Raw genomic sequence first — 20,594 nt, forward strand, 5'->3', positions numbered from 1 at the left:
GGCCTATGAGAAGACCCCAGAAACACAGAAGGATAAAAGGGATTATAAAGAATTTTAGTGGCTCTGCAAAAACTCAACGTCAGTCACCTGGCCAGGAGTAAGGGGGGGGTGATGTAGTCACTGAGACAGCGGTGAGGAGGGCAGTGCAAGAAAAAGGCAAGCTTTGAACACTAGGCCAGACGCAGCGGGTGTCAGCCCCGAGGCCCAGTGAAGGCCACTTTGGCCACGGACCCTCAGAGGCAGGCTCGCCTGAGAGGCAGGCCACCACAGTCACCCTCTTCTCGAGCCTCTCCCCGCAAGCCCAGGCAGACTCTCCATGGCCCCAGCCAAGACGGTGGACATGGCTAGACCCACCTCCAAGACCAAGGTGGCTTCTCTAACTGGGAAAGGCAGGAGGGAGGCTGAAGCACATGGAGGGGGAGTGAGGCCATGGAGGAGGGGTGCGGAGTGATCTGTGGTAACATTTTGGAAGCCAAACTGCAGAAATCTGTTCTGCTTGGCACTGCAAGGGTCACCTGAGATTGGAAATGTGAGAGGATGGGAATATCAAGTGTCCTTCTAAACCCTGCCCAGGTCTCAGGGTTGCTATGGCCCTCAGGGTACCAGGGCCCAGGACCAGCTTAAGTCTGTCAAGCTGGGGCCCCTCCTCCAAAAGACCTACCTGAAGGGCCTGGAAAGCCTGGTGCTCCTGGGAGCCCGGGTTTGCCCTTGATGCCGAATCGACCATCAGGCCCTGGGGACCCTGGCTGTCCGCCATGGCCTAGTGTTCCAGGCCTGCCCCGTTCACCTTTGGGGCCCAGCAAGCCTGACGTCCCAGGCAGACCTAATGAAAGCAAGGGTTAGGTGTTCATAGTCTGGATGACAGCAGGGACTGGTCACCACACCAACTTCCAGGGCAGAAGCCTGGCCCGGGGGACATCCCAGATGCCACTGTCTTCTCGGCCCCAGCGTTGCTGCTGTTCCCAGCAGCAAAACCAGAGGCTTTACAAGAAATCTGACTATTCCTTGTGGTCACTTCTGGATTTACCAAGAAAGCAGAATAGACTCAGGTGATTTAAGAAAAAGTTCCCAACAGGGAGAGACAGAACAAAATGACTTTTTATTTTTAACCTGCTAGTTAATTCACCAGCCCCAGCTCCTGCGCATATTCATGCAAGTGTACCCGCCACTGGAAGACTTTCTGTTATTGTTGAATATGTGAGTCAAAAAGAGTCACCCTTGGGTCCTGGAAGGCCAGGGTCTCCAGGAAATCCTTGTTCTCCTGGCAATCCCTGCAGGCCTTGCTCCCCCAGAGCACCATTTTCAGCACCATAGATGTCACCAAGGGCTCCCTTGGAACCTGGTAAACCTGGACTGCCAATTTTCCCAGGCAAGCCATCTTTTCCGGGGAGCCCAGGAAACCCAGGCAAGCCCTTCTCCCCACGAGGTCCAGGAAATCCTAAATGTAAAGAGGCAAAAATAGAAGGCCATGGAAATTTAGAAGTGACAGGTCTGGGTAGATATCTCTGACACAGATTTTTTGTTTCTATTATAAGAGCTAACTACGGGCCCCTGGGTAGCTCAGGTCATGATATCATGGTTCATGGGTTCGAGCCCCGCAGACGGCTCTGTGCTGACAGCTCAGAGTCTGAAGCCTGCTTCGGATTCTGGGTCTCCTTCTCTCTTTGCCCCTTCCCAACTTGAGCTCTCTCTCTCTCTCTCTCTCTCTCTTAAAAGGAAATAAAACATTTAAAAATTTTTTAAAAAGCTAACTAGCATATTAATAATGTGTGTCATTTCTCTTGAAAGTTGGGAGCCCCTTGGTCCTGAGAGGACTTGCCAGAAGCCAGAACTGTGCCATGTGAACCCGAGAAGCTTCTAACTCAGTGAGACCAGGCCTTGGGCTGATCCTAGCAACCCACTCCTGGGCTGAACTACTGGCCAAAGAGCATAGATTATATCCAGGACTCCCTGTCAAAGGCCCAGTTTTTCTGGAGACATCTAACCCCTGCTGTCACACCCCCTTCTTCCTGGGAGTGGAGGGAATTGAAGCACCAAGAAACCATGGATTATGTGGCCCTGTACTATAGAGCAGGGTGGTTCTCAAATAGAGTGTGAGTCAGAACCAGCGTGGGGAGGGAGTATTTGGTAAAATCCAAATTGCTGAGCACCACCCCTTGAGCTTCTGATCAGTAACTCTGCCAAGGGACCCCAAATCTGCCTTGTTAACAAATTCCCAGGTGATGCTGGTGCTGCAGGGAACACAGTTTGAGAACCACTGTGCAGCATAGAGCAAAGTTGCAACAGGGTGTGAGCAAAGGGATAGATATGAACCACTTCTCTCTGACTCATTTGAATCTCTTTCTCTGACCTAGAGGGAGTTGATCCAGGAAATTGCCAAAAGCACTCAGCAGTCAGATAACCTGGTAGAGTCCTAGCTCTGTCACTGGTGGTTTTGTGACCTCAAGCAAGTCACTTTCCATCTGAGCCTAAATTTCCTCATCTGAAAGCGAAGGGGTTGTCCCAGCTGATGGTCTTTATTGCTCTGATATACTATCACTTTCTAGCTTGAAGCTCTGTCTTTCCTGAGTATAAAGTCAAAGCCATCCAACCTAGGGGTACTTCTTTGGCTCAGTCAGTTAAGCCTCCTACTTCAGCTCAGGTCATAATCTCACTGTTCACAAGTTCAAGCCCCATGTCGGGGTCTGTGCTGACAGCTCAGTGCCTGGAGCCTGCTTCAGATTCTGTGTTTCCATCTCTCTCTGTCCTTCCACTACTTGTATTCTGTCTCTGTCTCTCTCTGTCTCCCTCTGTCTCTCTCTCTTTTGAAAATAAATAAAACGTTTAAAAAAATCCATCCCACCCATACCAAAGTGTGAACCTAACTTCCTATAATCAGTAGATGGCTACCACAATTCAAACTCACACTCACACAAAAGGAGAAGCAGGCAGAGAAAAGCTTCTTTTCTTACCTGGCAGTTCAGGAAGGTGAACTAATCCTGGATTTCCAGGCTTTCCTTTATTACCACGCAATCCAGGTTGGCCTGAAATCCCAGGGAGGCCACGGACCCCTTTAGGGCCTGCAAACCCAAACATAAGTGGTGAGGGGAAAGGAAAGTCAGTGTGGTTAGTTTCATTTGTGATATCTACTCAAGAATCTTAGTCTCTTGGAGGACCTTTTACCCTTACCTCCCCAAAGGGACCTCTCCAGGGGCTGTTCTATTGCCTTTATCCTCAAGGCTGCCCTCTCAGGAAGGATGTACATCCCCAAATGCTACCAGGCTATGCCCTGTTTCCTTCGGCCCATGGCCCTTACAAGTCTGCTCAATGACTTTCTCTGGCCTCATTCCATACCTGGGAATCCGGGAGTTCCTGGTAAGCCTGATGGACCATATGTCACAGGAATTACACACGGCAAGGTGATTCCTGTAAATGGTAACATGTAAGCATCTGGTGAGCCCACCAAGTAAGGTGGGCTCTCCTAGCATGCTCCTTTACTCCAATTCCATTGGATGGGCCAACCAAGCTCTTCCCACCCAGCAGCTGGGAACCCATGTAGAAGAATCCTGGCATCAGAAACTCTTCAGAGTTACCCCTAGTGCAACTGCTTATAGGTAAGAGTATTCCTAGTGTCCAAGTGCCAAAATGTCACCTCCTAAACCATCAATGTCCAGTGGGCAGGCATATACCTATGCAGTAGATGTTACCTAACAAGATTTCCTAGAGGTAGCCTATATAGGAGCAACAGCAAATGGCAATGACCTTCTCAACCTGCCCTCATATGATGCATCTCCCTAGGATGAGTGCTTGGGGCTAGTCCTAAGGATCCATTATGGCCATGTGACTAGATTGGAGTGTTTGAAGACAAGACCCCTCAAGTTCACATGTCTGCCCTTTTCTTGGAATGAAAACAAACCATTGAGTTCTTTTCCTAAACCATCAGATTCTGTCAACCCACCTCACCTGGGATCTATAGAAACCTACTGATGATTACCATGGGTCAGAGGTAGCCTATTTCTGTACCAGGCAAACACTGAAGGCCACTCTCTTGGCCATGACAGACAAACAATGGTGGTTCCCTCAGCTCTTTCTTTGAAAATGTCAACTCTGCTACTCAGGGAGAAACGGTACTCAATTTCAGTGTTCAAGACATTGAAATTGGCATTCATAGTCTTTCCCCTGGCAAATTCTTCCTTGCTCATTCATAATGCAAATAAAAGAAGTTCATACAAGATCACAGAGGGGAGATTTAATAAAATCCCGATAAACAAATTTTGTGTAGGTTCCCTCAAGTATCATTTACAAACAATTGCTATGCTAATTAAAATTAGTCTTGCCTATTCATTAAAACAATCCCGCAAGGCCTGCTTTAAGCCACAGAGCCAACAGTTCAAGTAAACTGCTATAGTTTTTGCCTGTACCTAAAATAAATCACAAACTGCATTTCTTAAAGATATGTCTGCAATCTATGATTCAGACTGCTTACTCAACTAGCTGGCATTCTTTCTGCACTTGTTCTTTTCCCAAAGCAAAATGGGGAATTGAACAATATAGTGTAACTCTTAGCCAATACACTATAGGTACCAAGCCAGGCAGACCTGAGCTTGTATCCTAGTTCTGCTAACTAACTAACCAGCTGTTTGGGCAATATACTTAACCTCTCTGAGCCTCATGTGTAAAACAAGAGCTACTTTTCTCATGTGGCATTTGTGAGGATTATATGAAATAATGCTAATAGCATTCTGCACAGTACCTGGCACTGTGGCGGTTGCTAAGCAAACAGTAGTTTTTTTTATTGTTTTATTTAAGGAGGAGCATTCAGAAAAGCTCCTCCAAGGACAGCCCCTGGTTTCTACCTTAGTCAGGTTAGTGACTCTACTTTGTAGCCTGGGCAGCAACTTTCTGCCTTTTAGACCTCAGGTTCCTGTAGTCATACTTCCACAGGTGGAGAGATGGCTATAGGCCTGATCTTGCCCCATAAGTGGTCACACCCATCTCAATCCTGCCAGACATTAAAATGATGGTGCTATTTCACAGGGCTATTTCCCTACTGTGGAACTATAAACTATAGGCGAGCACCTTATGATGAGATGCCTCACTGGGTGAAGACTGCCAGTCCTGTGCTCAGCTTGGGCCTCAGTCCCTTGGACTAGGCTGGAGAACTGCTTCCCTAGATGGTATCGTGAGAGGAATCCCACAGAAGATTCTCCTGACCCAACTATTTTAATAGCCTATTGACTCCAATGTATCAAACACCACAGTTTCATTGCTTTCAGTTTTACAAGACAAACAGTAAAACACAAATATCTCTCTGCTGGGTCTAAACATGAACCATCCATCCTCACTCAATTCATCAGATAGGTTTCATAAATTCTCCTTGCCTGCAACAGCCAGATTAAAAACAAACCTTTAGAGAATGGGGCCAAGGACAGGCATCTGGAAAGGTTCCAGGATAGGACAAATAATGATAAAAGGGAAGATGTAGATCAAGGGCATATTTCTCCTTTGCCTCAGACCCTGCCTGTACACCACAGCACACTCACTTGTGTATGCAAGTGGAGGGTCAAAATGCTGAGAAGGTAAGACCTTCAAGTCATCCTGCTATCTGGCTCTTTTATGTTACATCTCCATTTTCTACTTCACATCCCTAAATTCAAAGCCTCTTCTCAACAAAGAAGAAATCAGCTCTACCCATGTTCTGTTCTATAACACATGATCTAATTAGTCAGGATTTTCCCCATTAATGCCCAAATTCATCTTCAAAATAAAAAGCACCTCTGTTTATCAAGGTTCTAACATTTCAGTTTACTGTGGGTCCTGTGAATAAACATTAGACATGTGCATCCTTCCAGCTACCTCCCAAGGCAAGTTATGACCCCAGCTAAGTTAATAAAATAAAGGTGTTCAGGGCAGATATCACCCAAGCCATCAACATGCATGGTGAAGGAAATCAGTTCCTCTCAGAGACTGCATGCCCACTTACTCCTGTATCCCCTCTCAGAAATCAGGAGTGACAATGTCAGCCCTTGTGCACCTCTCCCCAGCCAGAGGCTCTAGCGTGGTACTCAGGCCATCACGAGTGTTTCAGAGAAAGGTGAACAAAAAGGAAGGGAGATTTTGGCAACATCAATGTTTGAGAACCTCGAGACTGAGCTAGCTCTCACTTCCCTCTGTGTTAAGCCTCCTTTACCAATGCTCTTCTTGCAGCAACAGTCACCTATACCAATCTAGTAAAGAAGAAAATTAAACCCAGACAGAAGTTCCTTGAAGCCCAGGGGAAGTCTTGTTTGCAGCCTAGGTATGCCCACCAATCAAATTCCCTATCTGGACTGAATGGAGAGAGCTGACACCCACACAGGATCAAGGACACAGTTGCTGTTCAGTAATAACCAGGGTGATTGATTACTGTGAACTTCTGGATCAGAGCCTTTTTGGAAACAGTCAGTTGTCTGCTCATCCAAGGTTTGTAATTACTCACATCACTAAGTTGAAAGGTTTCTTGTGACTACATCTCCTTTCCTGGCAATGCAGTTGCTGTAGCCTGGGCCACCACCAGTTGGAGTGAGTGCATTTAAAGATTAGCATCTTTGGTTTTCCTGGCAACAGTAATGGCCATGATGCAAATGTCAGGGGCTCCTAAATTATGTCTTTTTAAAATTGTGTGGAAATAAAAAGATAGGTTTGAGGAGAGAAAAGAAAGCTAATGCTCTTATTGGAAGTAATTTTTTGGAAAGTCTTGGTACTGCAACAAGAACACTTTCTGCATAGAGCATCTCTCAGGCTAGAGTTTACTATATCACTATATTCCTAAGAACTTTCTGTGTCTGGGGTCTAGTGACATTTAGTATAGAAATGGTCCCATGGGCCTCCCTCTGTTACTCAGCCTGTTTTCAAGCAGTCACAATGTTGATAATAGCCAAATTTGAGTGTGTGTGAGTATATAGGTAACTTGGTTTATAACTCAGTTTAAAATCCAGTTGCCTACAGAAATGGTTGGCCTAGAATAAAGACCCAATTGGTACAGGGGTAATGGAATGGCCATGAATAATATCTCTGGGAACAAAGCTGGAGGCAAAGCTGTAGCCAACACCAGGACTTCCAAAGGTAGAATGCTTTAGTTTAATTAAATTCCTCACAATCTTCATAGGGATTTGTAAACTGAAATACAACTTTAAGAATCTTGAATCATCAATTTTTAACCTATTCCATCATCCTTAGCATACCAGTACATACAAGTAGATTTTTAAAGTCAATAAACATTGATAAGGCCTGGTTTATGTTTTCTCTTTTGGTAATTCTTCAAGGTGACAAGGTAGAACAAGCCCCCCCCCTTTTTTTCTGAGTATATAGTAGTCTTTAATGGAACATTGCACTATACTAGACAAATTGAAAAATGCTAAAAAGAATTTCCTTGTTTAGTATCCAGACAGTTACAAAGCAGTTGGGAAAACTAAAACTATTAATGGAAGACAAGTTATAATTTAAGTGGCAATAACATATGCTGTGGAGGTCAAGAGAAAGGTTAGTGGACAACTGAGACTTGTACCCTGAAAGATGGATAATATCTGACTGCATAGAAAAAAAGAGGAAGACCATTCCAGTAAAAGGGAACTGCTTGTGGCTTTGGACTAGGGGAAAGACATGATGATATCAGTACATCACAAATATTGAATGCAGCTGTGTTCATAGCAGAACTGAGTTGAGAAGTTCTGGAGGTAGAAGATGAGAAACCACTTAGGAAGCTGTTTGTCATTCACTGACTCATCCATCTATCCATCCACTCATCCTTCCTTCCAAACATTCATTTATTCCAACAAGCATGTAGGTAGGTATTTGATAAACTTAGGTGTGAGATAATGAAAACTTAGTAGCAAAAAGCGAAAAGAAAGAATATAAGAAGCACTGCAAATGAAGAATAAGAAGTGAATTTCAAGTTTTCAAACCCCAGAGGACAATAAGAAGGATGGTACTGCTAATGGAAACAGAAGTTGGGATGGAGACCTATCCTGGCTGTATGGAAGAAGATGAGTTATTAACATAACACTTTCACAATCTACAAGCAGGACTGTCACACCTTACAAATCCTGAAATGCTGATAGAGAAAGAAGCTCTACAAATGTGAGGAGGTTAAGGTATGAAATAAAGCGTAGCCTAGATACAAATAGAGTCTCTTCTCAATCTGAGATCTCATGAATTAAGGATGGTGATGATAGTACCATATAACTTAAGAGGACACCTACTCAATCTCCCACTCATTACTTTGATGATACTTGTAACAAATGGCCATCCAGTATCTATTGAAATTTTCCAGGGATTATGAACTTATAACCTCCCAAGGCAGCTCTGTTACATTTTCAGACTGCTCTGTTAGGAAATTTTTTTTTTTGTTTGTTTGTTTTGCTTTTTTACTAAGTAGAACTGAAATCTAGATTGCTCAGTGTAAGTATACCACAATTATGTACAATTAATTATGATCCTTTTTCTGCATGAAAACCCTTAAATATTGCAAGGAGAGATTATAACCAGCCAAGACTCTTGTTATGACACATTTCATGTACCTTAGTCATATCCACACTCTACAAGGGGTCAGTTTTTTAAGAACAGGCCATCTGATTCCATGACTCACCTGGAAGCCCAGGGAGGCCTTGCTTCCCTGGAAATCCATCTATTCCTTGATCTCCAGGAAGCCCACGAGGTCCGGGAGATCCCGGCAGTCCAATTCCTGGGGGACCAGTTGGACCACTGTGGCCCTTTTCACCAGGAAGTCCTGGCAACCCCTTCTCACCTGGGAAGCCCTGTCCACCATCACCCTAGAGAATACATAAGAAAGAATAAAATCCCAACTTAAAGATTCATTGAGAGAGTCTTCTGACCAGAGGAAAGAGGTAGTCAGCGTGACCAATGGGTTTTTTTGTTGTTGTTAAAATTCTCTATCACTCTAGTTTGTCAATCAATTCCTCTGATTTAGTTCATGGAAATGAAGCTTGTCAACCTTTGGTGATCTGATAAAACAAAATATTCTAGATCAGTGGTAGGGAGTGGGCAGGAAACCGGAGCAGGGTGACAGTCCTTGGTCAGGGGTGGGTCACAGAAAGCAGCTGGATTACTTGCAAGGGAAAGCTACTGAGAAGCTAAAGCATTTTCAGTGATATGGTCAATGGGTACTACTGTTTCTCAAATGAAACAATGACTCATTTTGAGAAAAAGATTCCCATTTTATAGAAAGGAAAAGCAAAGAGCAAAGCGTGTCAGTGACAGAGGTGGAAGGAGATGTTCTACCTTGTCTCATGGTCTAATGGTCATCAGGACCCCCACTAAGTCAGAGATGAGGATTCATAGAGTTAATCACCCAGGAATGATCAACTTACTGGGAGGCCTGGCAGACCTGGTAAACCTGGTACTCCATCCTTGCCTGGGGTTCCTGTCTCACCAGGGAGCCCCTGGGGGCCAGGATCACCCTGCTCCCCTGGCATTCCGGATCTTGAACTTACAGTTGGCTCCCCTTTCTGTCCTTTGGGGCCTGCAGGACCCTGAGGTCCAAATAAACCCTGCAAAAGAGACAAAAGAAAATAATCAGGAGACGTAGACATCATGGACTCTGGCACCTAGCATAGGTCTGACCTAAAGCAGAACCTTGGTAACATTTTCGCACTGTTCAAGGCACTTGATAGTGTCCTCATCTGGGATTATGACTGCCCATTTATTTTCTTATCCTTTCTAAATCTTTGAAATTTTTGAGGATGGTAACCCTGTCTTAATTCAATTTCATCTTCAAGGCCCAGAACAGTGATAGAAAAATACAAACAATTTTGTGGAAGGAGGAGAGGGATTAAGGAAGGGGGGAAGGGAGGGAACATAGGTAGGTCAAAGCAGAAAGGGACTTTGGAGATCAGCTAATCTGACTTTTTTATATTACAGATCAAAAACCTGAAGCTTTGTTTTATTCCCATCTGTCTTTCCTGTGTTTTAGGAATGTGATTGGGGAAGAGTAAGGGGCATTGGAAAGCTCCCTCTGCTTCCTCAGGGCCTCAGTTCGGTAAGACTTACTGGAGTCCCTGATGGGCCCTGTGTACCACCAGAGCCTGGATCTCCTCTGGTTCCTTTAAGGCCTGGAAGGCCAATGAGACCTTGTGGCCCAGGCAGGCCTGGCTTCCCAGGTGGTCCAATGTTAGGGACACCACCATCACAAGCACAGAATCCCGAGTCCCCTGGAAGGGAAAAAGACAACATTAAACAAAGTGGACCATCTTTCTAAGAAAAAGGATGACACAAGAGTGGTAATTTGTGACTTGAACAACTCCATGGAGGGAATCAGAAGGTCCACTGAGAATAGACTCACATGAACTAGGTTTATGAACCAAGTCTACTCTCCATCAAAGTACATCTGTACCAGTGATTTGGATTTCATTAGTCTGGGGAGAGACAACTCAGTGACCAGAGAGTCTAATTAATATACAGCCAGAGTTAAGAACCATTGACCTATGCTAACCATTTGGGTCTGGAATCTAAGCCACTGAAAAATTCTCTTCATCATAATGTCTTTTCTTTGGTCTTCTGTGCACAGAGACAAATGTCAAATAAATGTATGATAGGGATTTCAGCAAGGTACCTTTGAAGAAGGATCAAAGAGTCACTAACACTATAGCCCAGCCACCTATACCTTCCATGCTTATGGTCTGGAAATTTATCCCAATGCTTATGCCATGCTTATGTTCTGAGAATTTAGGCCAATGTAGGTGACTCTGAGGTCCCCTCACATCTTGAAGGGCCTCTTTTTACTTTTAGAAAACTGATAATCCCTGAAATTTGGAAAGAACAGTCTGTAGCATTTCTCGAGTGTGATCCACGGATCACAGTCAGGTATGTTGCCTGTTCATAAGGCAGCTTGCTGGGCCTCTTTCCAGTTCTAATAAAGCAGACTCTCAGGGGGCCAGAACCAAGAATCTAATTTTTAGTAATCTCCCTTAGGTGATTCTCCTATACAGTGAAGCTTGAGAATCACCATCACTATTCCAGACTTAGGGAAAACCTTATGGTCCCACAGGAATATAGAAGGGGGAGCATTAGAGTTATCTCTTCTTTTAGGAGCAAGAATGATATCAGGAAGTACACTAGCTCTGTAGTGAGTCATAGAATGGCCAAGGTTAACATTGTAAGTCAAAACTTGCAATTCAACCTCCTTTCCCTCCAAATAATCCTCCTTAGAGCTGAACAACAGAGATGGAACTTTTAAAAACCTCTCAACTAGCTCCTATAAGTAGTGACATTTTATGATTTGGCAATGAGGAAGGGGGAGAGTAAGTTAGGACTTCTCTGCTTGGAGCTGAGAAGAGCTGTTAATTGTTTGAGAAAAGGGGAAAGATCTCAGATAACTTGAACCCCGTAGGCCATCCCCAAACCTCTCTGGAGCTTGGAGTTTCACCTTTCCTCAACCTTGGCCTGGGCTGCAACTAAAATGAATTGATTTATTTGAGCTTTAAACATTTGCTCCTCAAGAGTATGAAACAGAAGAATGACCCAAAGGCAGCAAGAAGATGGACAGAGTGGTGTGACCAAAAGCTGGGGTAATGTTAGCCCTTCAACATGGGGGAGGTGGGGAGGGAGTACAGTTGTTTTTCTGGAGCCAGTTGGCTGTTTCAGAGTTCCAGGTCTTGACCTGTTCAGAGTCCTTTCCTTCAGGCTGAAGGTAATAAGTGGCATCCAGCCTTGGCCTTGCAAACTGAAAAGTGTTGCCGCATGTGCTGGTTAACAACCAGGGCTAATGGCAACACCGTCTGCAGGTGGACAAAATAGGAAGAGCAGCCTGCAAGCCACTTTGTCCCGTGTGACCTCAACGGCCAGCCTCAGTCTCAGAGCTCTAAACATAGCCTTTCTAGCAGTTCTATAATCAAATCCCCGATCAAGATCCCAAATTGCTTTTGTTCATGTTCCCAAAGCCATTGGTTTGCTCATTCCTCAAAAGCCTTCCACAAGGAGTGTGGAGAACAAAGAAACCCAAGGGGACAAAATTACCTTTTATTCCTTTGAGGCCTGGGTTTCCTTTTGGACCTCGTTCTCCTTGGAGACCAGGAAACCCTGGCTCTGTGTTCTGTAGTGTCCCAGTGTCAAATGCTCGACCTTCAGGACAAAGGAAGCATGAAATCGGCACCTTACAGGAGTCTAGACTCGTATGACTCAGCACAGCAGCTCAGTCACTATGGACTAAGCATCCTTGGGGTTAAACAACCGAAGCAGAAAGTCTGCAGCAAGTCTTATCCCCTATTGGACCTATTCAGTGTACTACTACTTGCAGAAGGTCTACTATGTTCCAGGCACTGGACTAGACACTGAGGGTACAGGAATGACCCAGATAGCTTCAGGAAGCCAGCAGACCCAAAGTCTACCCCAGAAAGTTTGAGGGAATGGGTGCAAGCTGCAGAACTCATGGGGTTTAGATTACAAAGAAACAGGCTGGGCATATTCTAGTCTTTCTCTTAGAATCTAGAATTCCATACTCAGGTAGAAGATTTAAGGAAAATAAGCCTTATAGAGTCTTTTAGCAACCAACTTGAGGATCCAGGCTTGGTTTCCCATTTCTCAGGCTCTCAGCCCACCCAACTAAAGCTTGAAAAAGCCAATGTTGCTTCATCATGAGCTGCAAGATCAGAGGCCAAGGTGCTGAGAACAGTGGAGGGTGGGATGAAATGAGTACAGAAATCAGAAGGAATTATATTGTGTTTGGTCATCAAGGTGGCCTGAGCTTGCTTTTTCCTTGATGAGTACTCTGAGTGTTGTGGTTCCTAACCTATAGATGCATGGCTCTGACTCAGAGAAAACAAGGCCTTTATCACTGTCCCTCTGCCAGGCATCATGTATCCCGGCTATTTCTCCTATAAAATTCTTTCTCCCTCAAAAATCATGAGTGTTCTGTCATTTGGGTTACACCAAAGTGAAAAATGAATGACTTACCGGGTAGGCCTGGTAGTCCTGGTAGGCCTGGCAAGCCATCTCTGCCAGGGGGGCCAGCTGCCCCAACTGTGGTGTGGCCTGGGTTTCCTTTGTCCCCCTTGAGACCTGGAACTCCTTGATTTCCTAGGGCACCTGGGACACCTGGAAGAATAAGCCCACATAATAATGCTACTCATGTCACCCTACTCTTCAGGGCCATTGCAATCAGTGGCATACTAACTACAAGGGAAGAATTTGGAAAAGCATTTGCCCTTCTCTTGCATCAGTTAGAGGGGTCCTTAGGAATCATGTAGCTTTCCCTTGGGAAGTTCAGTCCCAAACATGGGGGAAAATGGTGAATGGTGCAAAGCTTTTTAGTGGCAAAACTGAGAGGGAAATCTGGTCTCCAGCCTTATACTTTGTGATTTTTCAACCTTGGTGGTGGGATTAGCTGTACCTCCTCCAAGGGGTTGCTTTAAAAGCACAGGTAGCCTTACAGATGCCCACCTCCAAAGAACTTAGAAACTGATGCCTTTAAAGCAATGTCTGAAGCTTTATATTTGGGTCACCATAGCCTCTCAGAATCTGACATGCCCTACTACTATAGAATGATATGTGGGTATGCTCCTCCAATTGTTGTTTCTAGGTGTTATCCATAGGATCCTGGGCTATTTAGTGCCTGAGTTAAGCACAGAGTGAGGGTCTGGGAACAAACTCTCCTCTGAGCTTTTATTGGTCCCTTCTGGCAAGCATCAGCTGGGATGGCACATCCATAGAAGAGTGACAGCATTCTAGCAGGACAACATTGGCCCCCTCTGGTTACCACAAACCTCAATAGGATTGCCTGTCTAGCAATGCTACATTATTCAGGCCAAAGGAAAGCTGCTCATCCAGGTACTATCCTCATATACATTAGCCTTGGGCCAGTGGTGGGGAGCTTAGTGCCTACCATCTACCTTTCCTTTGACTTTGGCTAGGTATGTACCCAGATTAGAATGGATAAAGGACAGATGTGTGCAGGGGGTGGGTTAGTTTGCTTCACCTGGTAAAGATGGCAAGCCAGGGATGCCGGAAGGGCCAGGTGGGCCCTGGATGCCTTCATCTCCTTTAAGTCCTGGGAAACCTGGCATACCAGGGTCTCCAGGATAACCTGGCATTGTGAAGAAAGAAAGAAGCAATAAGCAGACCCAGAGAAAGCCCACAAATGCTACAAAATGCCTAAGAGGAGTTGCAAGGAGATGTCCTCATGGTGGACATGACTTTCTTGCTCTTCATAGGTCTTCAGATATGAATGGTCTCACGTGATAATGGGCCCACTTGAACTAAGGCTCCAATAATGTTCAGAACTAGTCTGGCCAGGGCTTACCTTCCATGGTAAGATTTAGGAAGTACAGGAATGTTTTTCTACTACTACCAACCTGCTGTCATGCCTCAAGTGTCTACCATTTGGGTTAAGGTATTAAAGTCTACTATTTATATTATGCACATAGGTTCCCTGGAAGTGGAACATAGAAAGCCACTGTCGATCATTAACACTTTGGCTTCAATGAATTTGCCAGATAGAGCATGGGCCAGAGAAGATGAGACAGGAGAAATAATTTAGGAGACCAAGCTAGAAGAGGTAAAATAGTAGATGCCTTTGCTCAAGCAAGGAGTGGCTGGAGACACTGGGCATATGGATGTTTGGAGAAGACAATGGAAAGAGTTAGATACTTCTCCACCTCCTATGAAATCGTCAAATCCCAGCATGAATGGGATTATGTAGATGAGACTCCAGGTATCTCATGGTATCAGGCTTCAGGCATCCTGGCTGGGGAGGGTATCAATCCTTCCCTAAGCATCTTTAGGAGAACAATTTTCAGCAAGTTCAGGCCCAATCTGACCCAAATCTTAGTCTTATTGGACCCAACACAAACATGGAGTATAGGACTTGGCTTCTTTGTCCAAAGACACGGGAGTTTAATTTTCTAAGTACAGGACTCATGAGGATTCCTTGAGGGTGTTGGGATTTAGCAGCAATCCAGTGGCTGACAAAGTATCCTTTTAAGAATCACAGAGAATACAGAATTTAACTTCTGGTCTTTCTTTTTCACTCAAATCAATGAAAAGTTGCACCTGAGATCACAGCACCTTCTGTATCAATGAAAACATCTGGGCCTGGCAGTCCAATGCCACCCTTTTCACCCTGTAAAGATTAAATATGTTAAACACAAATATATCTGTGACCTAATCACCCAAGATCTATGTGCCATCAAAGCCACTCTTCAGGAAAATGAAAGGTTTCTCCTCCTGCAACCCCTGATTCCCAAGGCCAGCTAGTCCATAGGTTAATTCCAGAGCCCAATAAATTTTAGATGAAGGCAACGTAAGGCAGGCCAGAGGCCTGACAATTGCAAACCTGTCAAAAACAAGGGATCTCAATTTTATTTTGCAACCTGACTCCAGGATAATCTGCTTCTGGGCCTGGGAGACATATCACAAGAATAGACACCATTGCTGCATCAAGGAGGTACGAAGCAAAGAGCAATTTCAAAAATTTCCCCACTCTTAGCAGACCTAGGACTCTGCTGCCATCACTGGCCTTGTTAGTGGATGATGTCAGGTAGATTAAGACAAAGGACTTCCCAAAAGGGGGACTCAGTCCTCAAAAGGGGGACTGGGGTATCAGAATCAGATACAGTGGCATATCCAGGTGGGCTGGTGGGAGCTGCCTGTCTTAGGTACAGGCAAGAAGTGGATGCATTGTCTGTAGAGAATTTAAAAACAATAATAAAAACCCAAAATTTGGCAGTTCTAAACAATGTCAGTAGTAGAATATTCTTCCTTGTAGAGATGGATTTGCTTTCACACCCTCCCCCACCTTTTAGTCTGCTACTGATCAAGTGGTATCTAAGGAATGAATGCTCAATGAGTGTACTCAAAGTAGTTCATGCACTTCATATGAAAAGAGTAACATTTAAAATGTTAAAAAAAATACTTCATCTCATATGTAGGCATTTGCTATGGTCCAAGTGTTTGTGTCCTCCCCCCTCCCCGCCCCCGCACCGTGTCCTCAATTCATTTTGAAAACCTAATACCTAAGGTGATGGTATGAGGAGGTGGGACTTTTGAAAGATGATCAGGTCATGAGTGTCGCACTCTCACAATTGGGACTAATGCCCTTATAAGAGAGGGCCAAGAGAGCTAGTTTGCCCTTTCCACCATGTGAGGACACAGTGAGAAGTCAGTGACTTGGAAGAGGACCCTCCCTCAACCATTTTGGCACCCTGATCTCGGGCATCCAGCCTCAAAACTGTGAGAAATAATTTTCTTTTGTTTATAAACCACCCAGTCTGTGATATTTTCTTATAGCAACCAAATGGACTAAACAGCATTTATGGTAATTCTTCATCCATCTACCTCCCCAGTCCTGGATTTCCACTTCCCAACAACATTACCTTAATTCCTGGGAATCCATTAAACCCAAGGAAACCTGAGGACCCTTTCTTGCCCTGTGACAGAAACATAGTTACAACTAAGTCAAATGTCTAAGAGCTTAAGAGGGACTGGTCTTTGGACAAGGCCAGGGCAAATGGCACAGGGACCTTGGCTGGCATGCCAGAGTATGCATGGATTCTACCCAACTCTGGAGGGTTTAAAAGGTTCCAGAAGGTAATATGGATGAGGTAGCCACCTTGCATCTTAAGAGGTATAAGGGCCACAGGCTAGAAATGAATACAAGCAGGCTGGCCTTGCTAGATCCTGATAACATAATAAAGGAGTATGACCATGGCACAGCACTGGATTGGTAACACTGGATACTCACATTCTTAGGTCAAGACAAAAGGAGAGAGTGGCTGAGATTATACCAATCACAGCGAGGTAGACACTTTGTATTATAAGCACTTGCTCCCTTTGGACTCATGGCTGTGTTAAGTAAAGCAAGAGGGCCTTTTAATTAGGACTTTACACATGGGCTTTTAATGACATTAAGCAAAATACCTGACTCCCTGGAGGGCCTCGGAGTCCTTCTAAACCCATTGGACCCTGTAAAGAGAATGGAGGAACCTTAGAAAGATTAATAGCTCACACTAGAAAAAGTCAATAGACTTATATAACAAAGTTATCCAACATAAATAACTCAGCAATCCTGACTTCAAGATTTAGCCTATCCTAAAATCAGGTAAGAGAACATTCCTAGACCTGCCTTAATGACTTTGTTTCTAAGCACTAATCCATCAGGCTGAATAGCCACACAGAACATTTTTAAAGAGCTAAACAAATGGAAACATTTTAAGTACTAGGTATAATTTGGTAGAAGGGATGAGTGGTGTTATACTTAATGTGCATTCGTGCCAAGTCATGAGAGTTTTAAATAGACTGTGGGAGGACCTCTTGTCTCTCACCTCAAATGCATTCTTTGTTTGTGGTTATGTCTTTTCAAGACAAGAGAGCAAAGTAGAGAAAGAAATGGCAGGGTAATGGGTGAACATTGCTGAATACTCAAAAGACTCTTAACAAGTTTTATGATCAAGTTAAAGTCATAATTTTCTAAAATGTTACTTCTTTAAGGCTAAAGGTTGGCTAATTGCTTACAACCCAACAACTACGTGCCAGAAGCACTTTAAATCATCGAGGCTAACAATTATTTCTCCACCTGAAGCGAGGTTATTACTGGAAAATGTTGACTGCGAACATCACTCACTATGTTTTAGAACATCCCAGGCTGGTTTAGAATGTCCTATAAAATGTGTACTCAGCCCTCCTTCTTCCATTATTGCAACACCCACAATCTTATTCACATTCCCTCAGGATAAAATATAATGAAACAAGACAAGACTCACACCACTTTTAGCCCAGAAGATAATTATGTATGATGGCAAGGAGAGTAAGTAGGTTGAGGAGTTATTCTTTATTCAAAGGAGACACTAGGTCAAGGAAATTGTGCAAAGTGAAAAGGAAGGGGTCATAGGGACCTGCCAGGGGCTGAGGAATAGATATAAGAGAAGTTTTGGTGGCCATCAAGTTACATAACATAAAGATGCAAACAGGACAAAAAAATATGGACTGGGTGACTTGACAGATCCAGGGAAGCAACATTCCAGATTCATACCCTAGGTCCTGGCAAGCCAGGGATTCCCTTTTCTCCCTTTTCTCCAGCAGTTCCAAATCCCTAAAGGAAAAAAGAAACCACAAGTTAAAACACCTACTTCCTCATAGGTCTCCTGGCTCCATCCAAAGCAGGGAGGTAACTTCAAATCAGTGCCATTGGCCCATTGGGGAGGCTCACCATAATGAGTCTTTTGTCACTGCCTGAGAAGCACATGGACCTGAATATAATTTGGACCATTCATTCAAGGTTCCCTCTTGGTTTTAGAAGTAATGTCATGTTCCCCTAAACACTAGTACATGTATTCATAGCAACATGGAGTAACAGCATAGAAATGACTAAATATCTAACCGCATTGGTTTTACAGATGGGGAGACTACATTCAGAAGGATTAAGCATGTTGTATGGGTTACAGAATCAAAGAGATGGCCAAGTCTTCAAACATCCATTCCATGGCTCTTTCTATAAGAATAGGCTATCTTCCACCACCTAGGAGCTCATTTCTTAGACCCACAAATGGAGAATTGTGGTAATGCTTGGGGGGGGGGGTCAACACTAGAGGGAAGAGCTTTTGCTCTCTGGAGACATGATGACTGTGCCATTCTCTACAGTGGAAAAGATTATTTCTTTTTGTCTAGATTATTTCTTTTTGTCTAGAACCCTGCAGACCCTAGCAGTACTGTGAAGGGCACTATGAGATGGTCTTCAACCCCTCTTGCTCTGCTCACAGAAGATGAGGGCTTTCAGCTATCGACCTCACTTGGGGACTCTCTAGGGGACAAGCAGAGATCCAAAGAGTGGAGTGAGAAAAGCTTCCTTTCCTCTGGGTCCAAGGCAAGCATATTCTTGGCCCTTGAGATACAGAAAAGTTCATTACCAAAGTGGATAGAGTCTTTCACGGCAAACTTCATCAAGGCCATTTTGTAGTTATTGCTTAAAATTGGACTTTCTGGAGCATAGATTTTGGCAAACAACATTCGTGCCTATTGTAAGAGTAAAGGAGGCAATGACGCTTTCTCAAATGTAAGCTTATAAAAGATGGTAAATGTTGTGGCATGTCTCTTGTCTTCTTAATGTGACCTGGCTCAGCTGGTTATGCAGGGCCTGCTCTAATCCCACTTATTTTTCCTTCCTCTTACATACTCAGAGCATTCCCATGGGTACTGAAAGCTGGCTGAACAACCCTGAGCTTTTCTAGAACCAAGTTGTATGGGTTGTTTTTGTTTTGTTTTTAAAGCGTTGTTTTGGTTTTTTTTTGAGTTTTTTGGGTCTTTTTTATTGAGGGGTAGAATGTGCATCTGTAAAGGGTCTATGTCAAAGCAGACTTTGGTTCTCACTTGCCTTTCTTTTCTCTACATCAATAGTTGTGTGTAAAATGGCTCAGACCTCATGATGAATAGGATTTCTATTTGAAAGGCCTATGGGTCAAATGAATGCAAACTTCCTTGAAATCTGTTCAGTATCTCAAATGGGAAACCAAGGCATGCTGCCACCTGGTAAAATGTGTCTAGGGGCCTCTGAAGTCAAACACTATAGCAGCTGGCGCTGCTCCAGACTCTTACAGCACTGAGATGACTGAAATGTATGAAAGTTTGTAAGCAGGAGGTCTATATCACACTCACTTTCATCTCCTCAAAGACACATAACTCTGCAGGCTGAACACATATAAGGTGGTTCCATATATACTTGTTGAATGAAACAGAATGACATGGAGACCAAAACTGTTGCAAAAAGTGAAGCATGTCCAGGAACTGTCTCACTTTCTCCAGCTATCTTGCCCGCAGTTGGAAATACAACAGGACTTTGTCCTCCTTTTTCAAAAAGCAGAAAGGGTCTCTGGACTCTTGCTTTCTCAGAGAACTTGTGTTACTGCGTGAACAAAAATAAATACCTAAAACATTTAAAAAGGACAAAATCAAAGAAACTTACTTGTGTGTGTGTGGGGGTGGTGGTGGTGGTGGTGGTGGTTAAAGCCAATAAAACATATGTGACTTGGCAAGATATTGGGATGTAGACTCAGCTTATCTCCCAGTGCAGGGAGGTCCTGTACAGGAGGGCCCTGCCAAACAAGCTGTTCTTTTAAAAATTTTTTTTTAACATTTATTTGTTTTTGAGATACAAACCATTAGCGGGGGAGGGGCAGAGGGAGAGGGAGATAGACATTCTGAAGCAGGTTCCAGGCTCTGAGCTTAAACAAGCTGTTTTAGCAAGATGTCCTGGGCTTCAGCCTTGTCACAGTCAGTCCTTGTCATGAGCTGTCTTGCATTCACTGCTCCCATACCCTTTCATACCCATGTCCTGGAAAACCACATTAGAGCACTAGCTTAGCTGTTCATTTTTGGTTAAAGAATTTTAGTGGCTCTGCAAAAACTCAACGTCAGTCACGTGGCCAGGAGTAAGGGGGGGGGTGATGTAGTCACTGAGACAGCGGTGAGGAGGGCAGTGCAAGAAAAAGGCAAGCTTTGAACACTAGGCCAGACGCAGCAGGTGTCAGCCCCGAGGCCCAGTGAAGGCCACTTTGGCCACGGACCCTCAGAGGCAGGCTCGCCTGAGAGGCAGGCCACCACAGTCACCCTCTTCTCGAGCCTCTCCCCGCAAG

General features: G+C 44.3%; 1 protein-coding gene across 1 annotated transcript in view; it reads right to left on the bottom strand.

Moving 5' to 3' along the window:
• Positions 1–20,594, bottom strand: part of COL4A6 (collagen type IV alpha 6 chain) — a 70,031-nt gene that overhangs the window by 22,343 nt on the left and 27,094 nt on the right. Inside the window, exons 12-25 of the mRNA XM_029929683.1 lie at positions 17,999–18,058; positions 16,888–16,932; positions 16,344–16,397; positions 15,022–15,091; positions 13,949–14,056; positions 12,928–13,068; positions 11,992–12,096; positions 10,027–10,187; positions 9,348–9,527; positions 8,606–8,789; positions 3,334–3,405; positions 2,952–3,059; positions 1,217–1,438; positions 662–823 (exon numbers count right to left, since the gene is read on the bottom strand). Of these exons, the coding sequence (XP_029785543.1) occupies positions 662–823; positions 1,217–1,438; positions 2,952–3,059; positions 3,334–3,405; positions 8,606–8,789; positions 9,348–9,527; positions 10,027–10,187; positions 11,992–12,096; positions 12,928–13,068; positions 13,949–14,056; positions 15,022–15,091; positions 16,344–16,397; positions 16,888–16,932; positions 17,999–18,058 (1,672 nt within the window). The remainder of the gene's footprint in view (positions 1–661; positions 824–1,216; positions 1,439–2,951; positions 3,060–3,333; positions 3,406–8,605; positions 8,790–9,347; positions 9,528–10,026; positions 10,188–11,991; positions 12,097–12,927; positions 13,069–13,948; positions 14,057–15,021; positions 15,092–16,343; positions 16,398–16,887; positions 16,933–17,998; positions 18,059–20,594) is intronic.

The sequence above is a fragment of the Suricata suricatta genome, chromosome X (assembly GCF_006229205.1).
Source record: "Suricata suricatta isolate VVHF042 chromosome X, meerkat_22Aug2017_6uvM2_HiC, whole genome shotgun sequence".
Taxonomy (NCBI): domain Eukaryota; kingdom Metazoa; phylum Chordata; class Mammalia; order Carnivora; family Herpestidae; genus Suricata; species Suricata suricatta.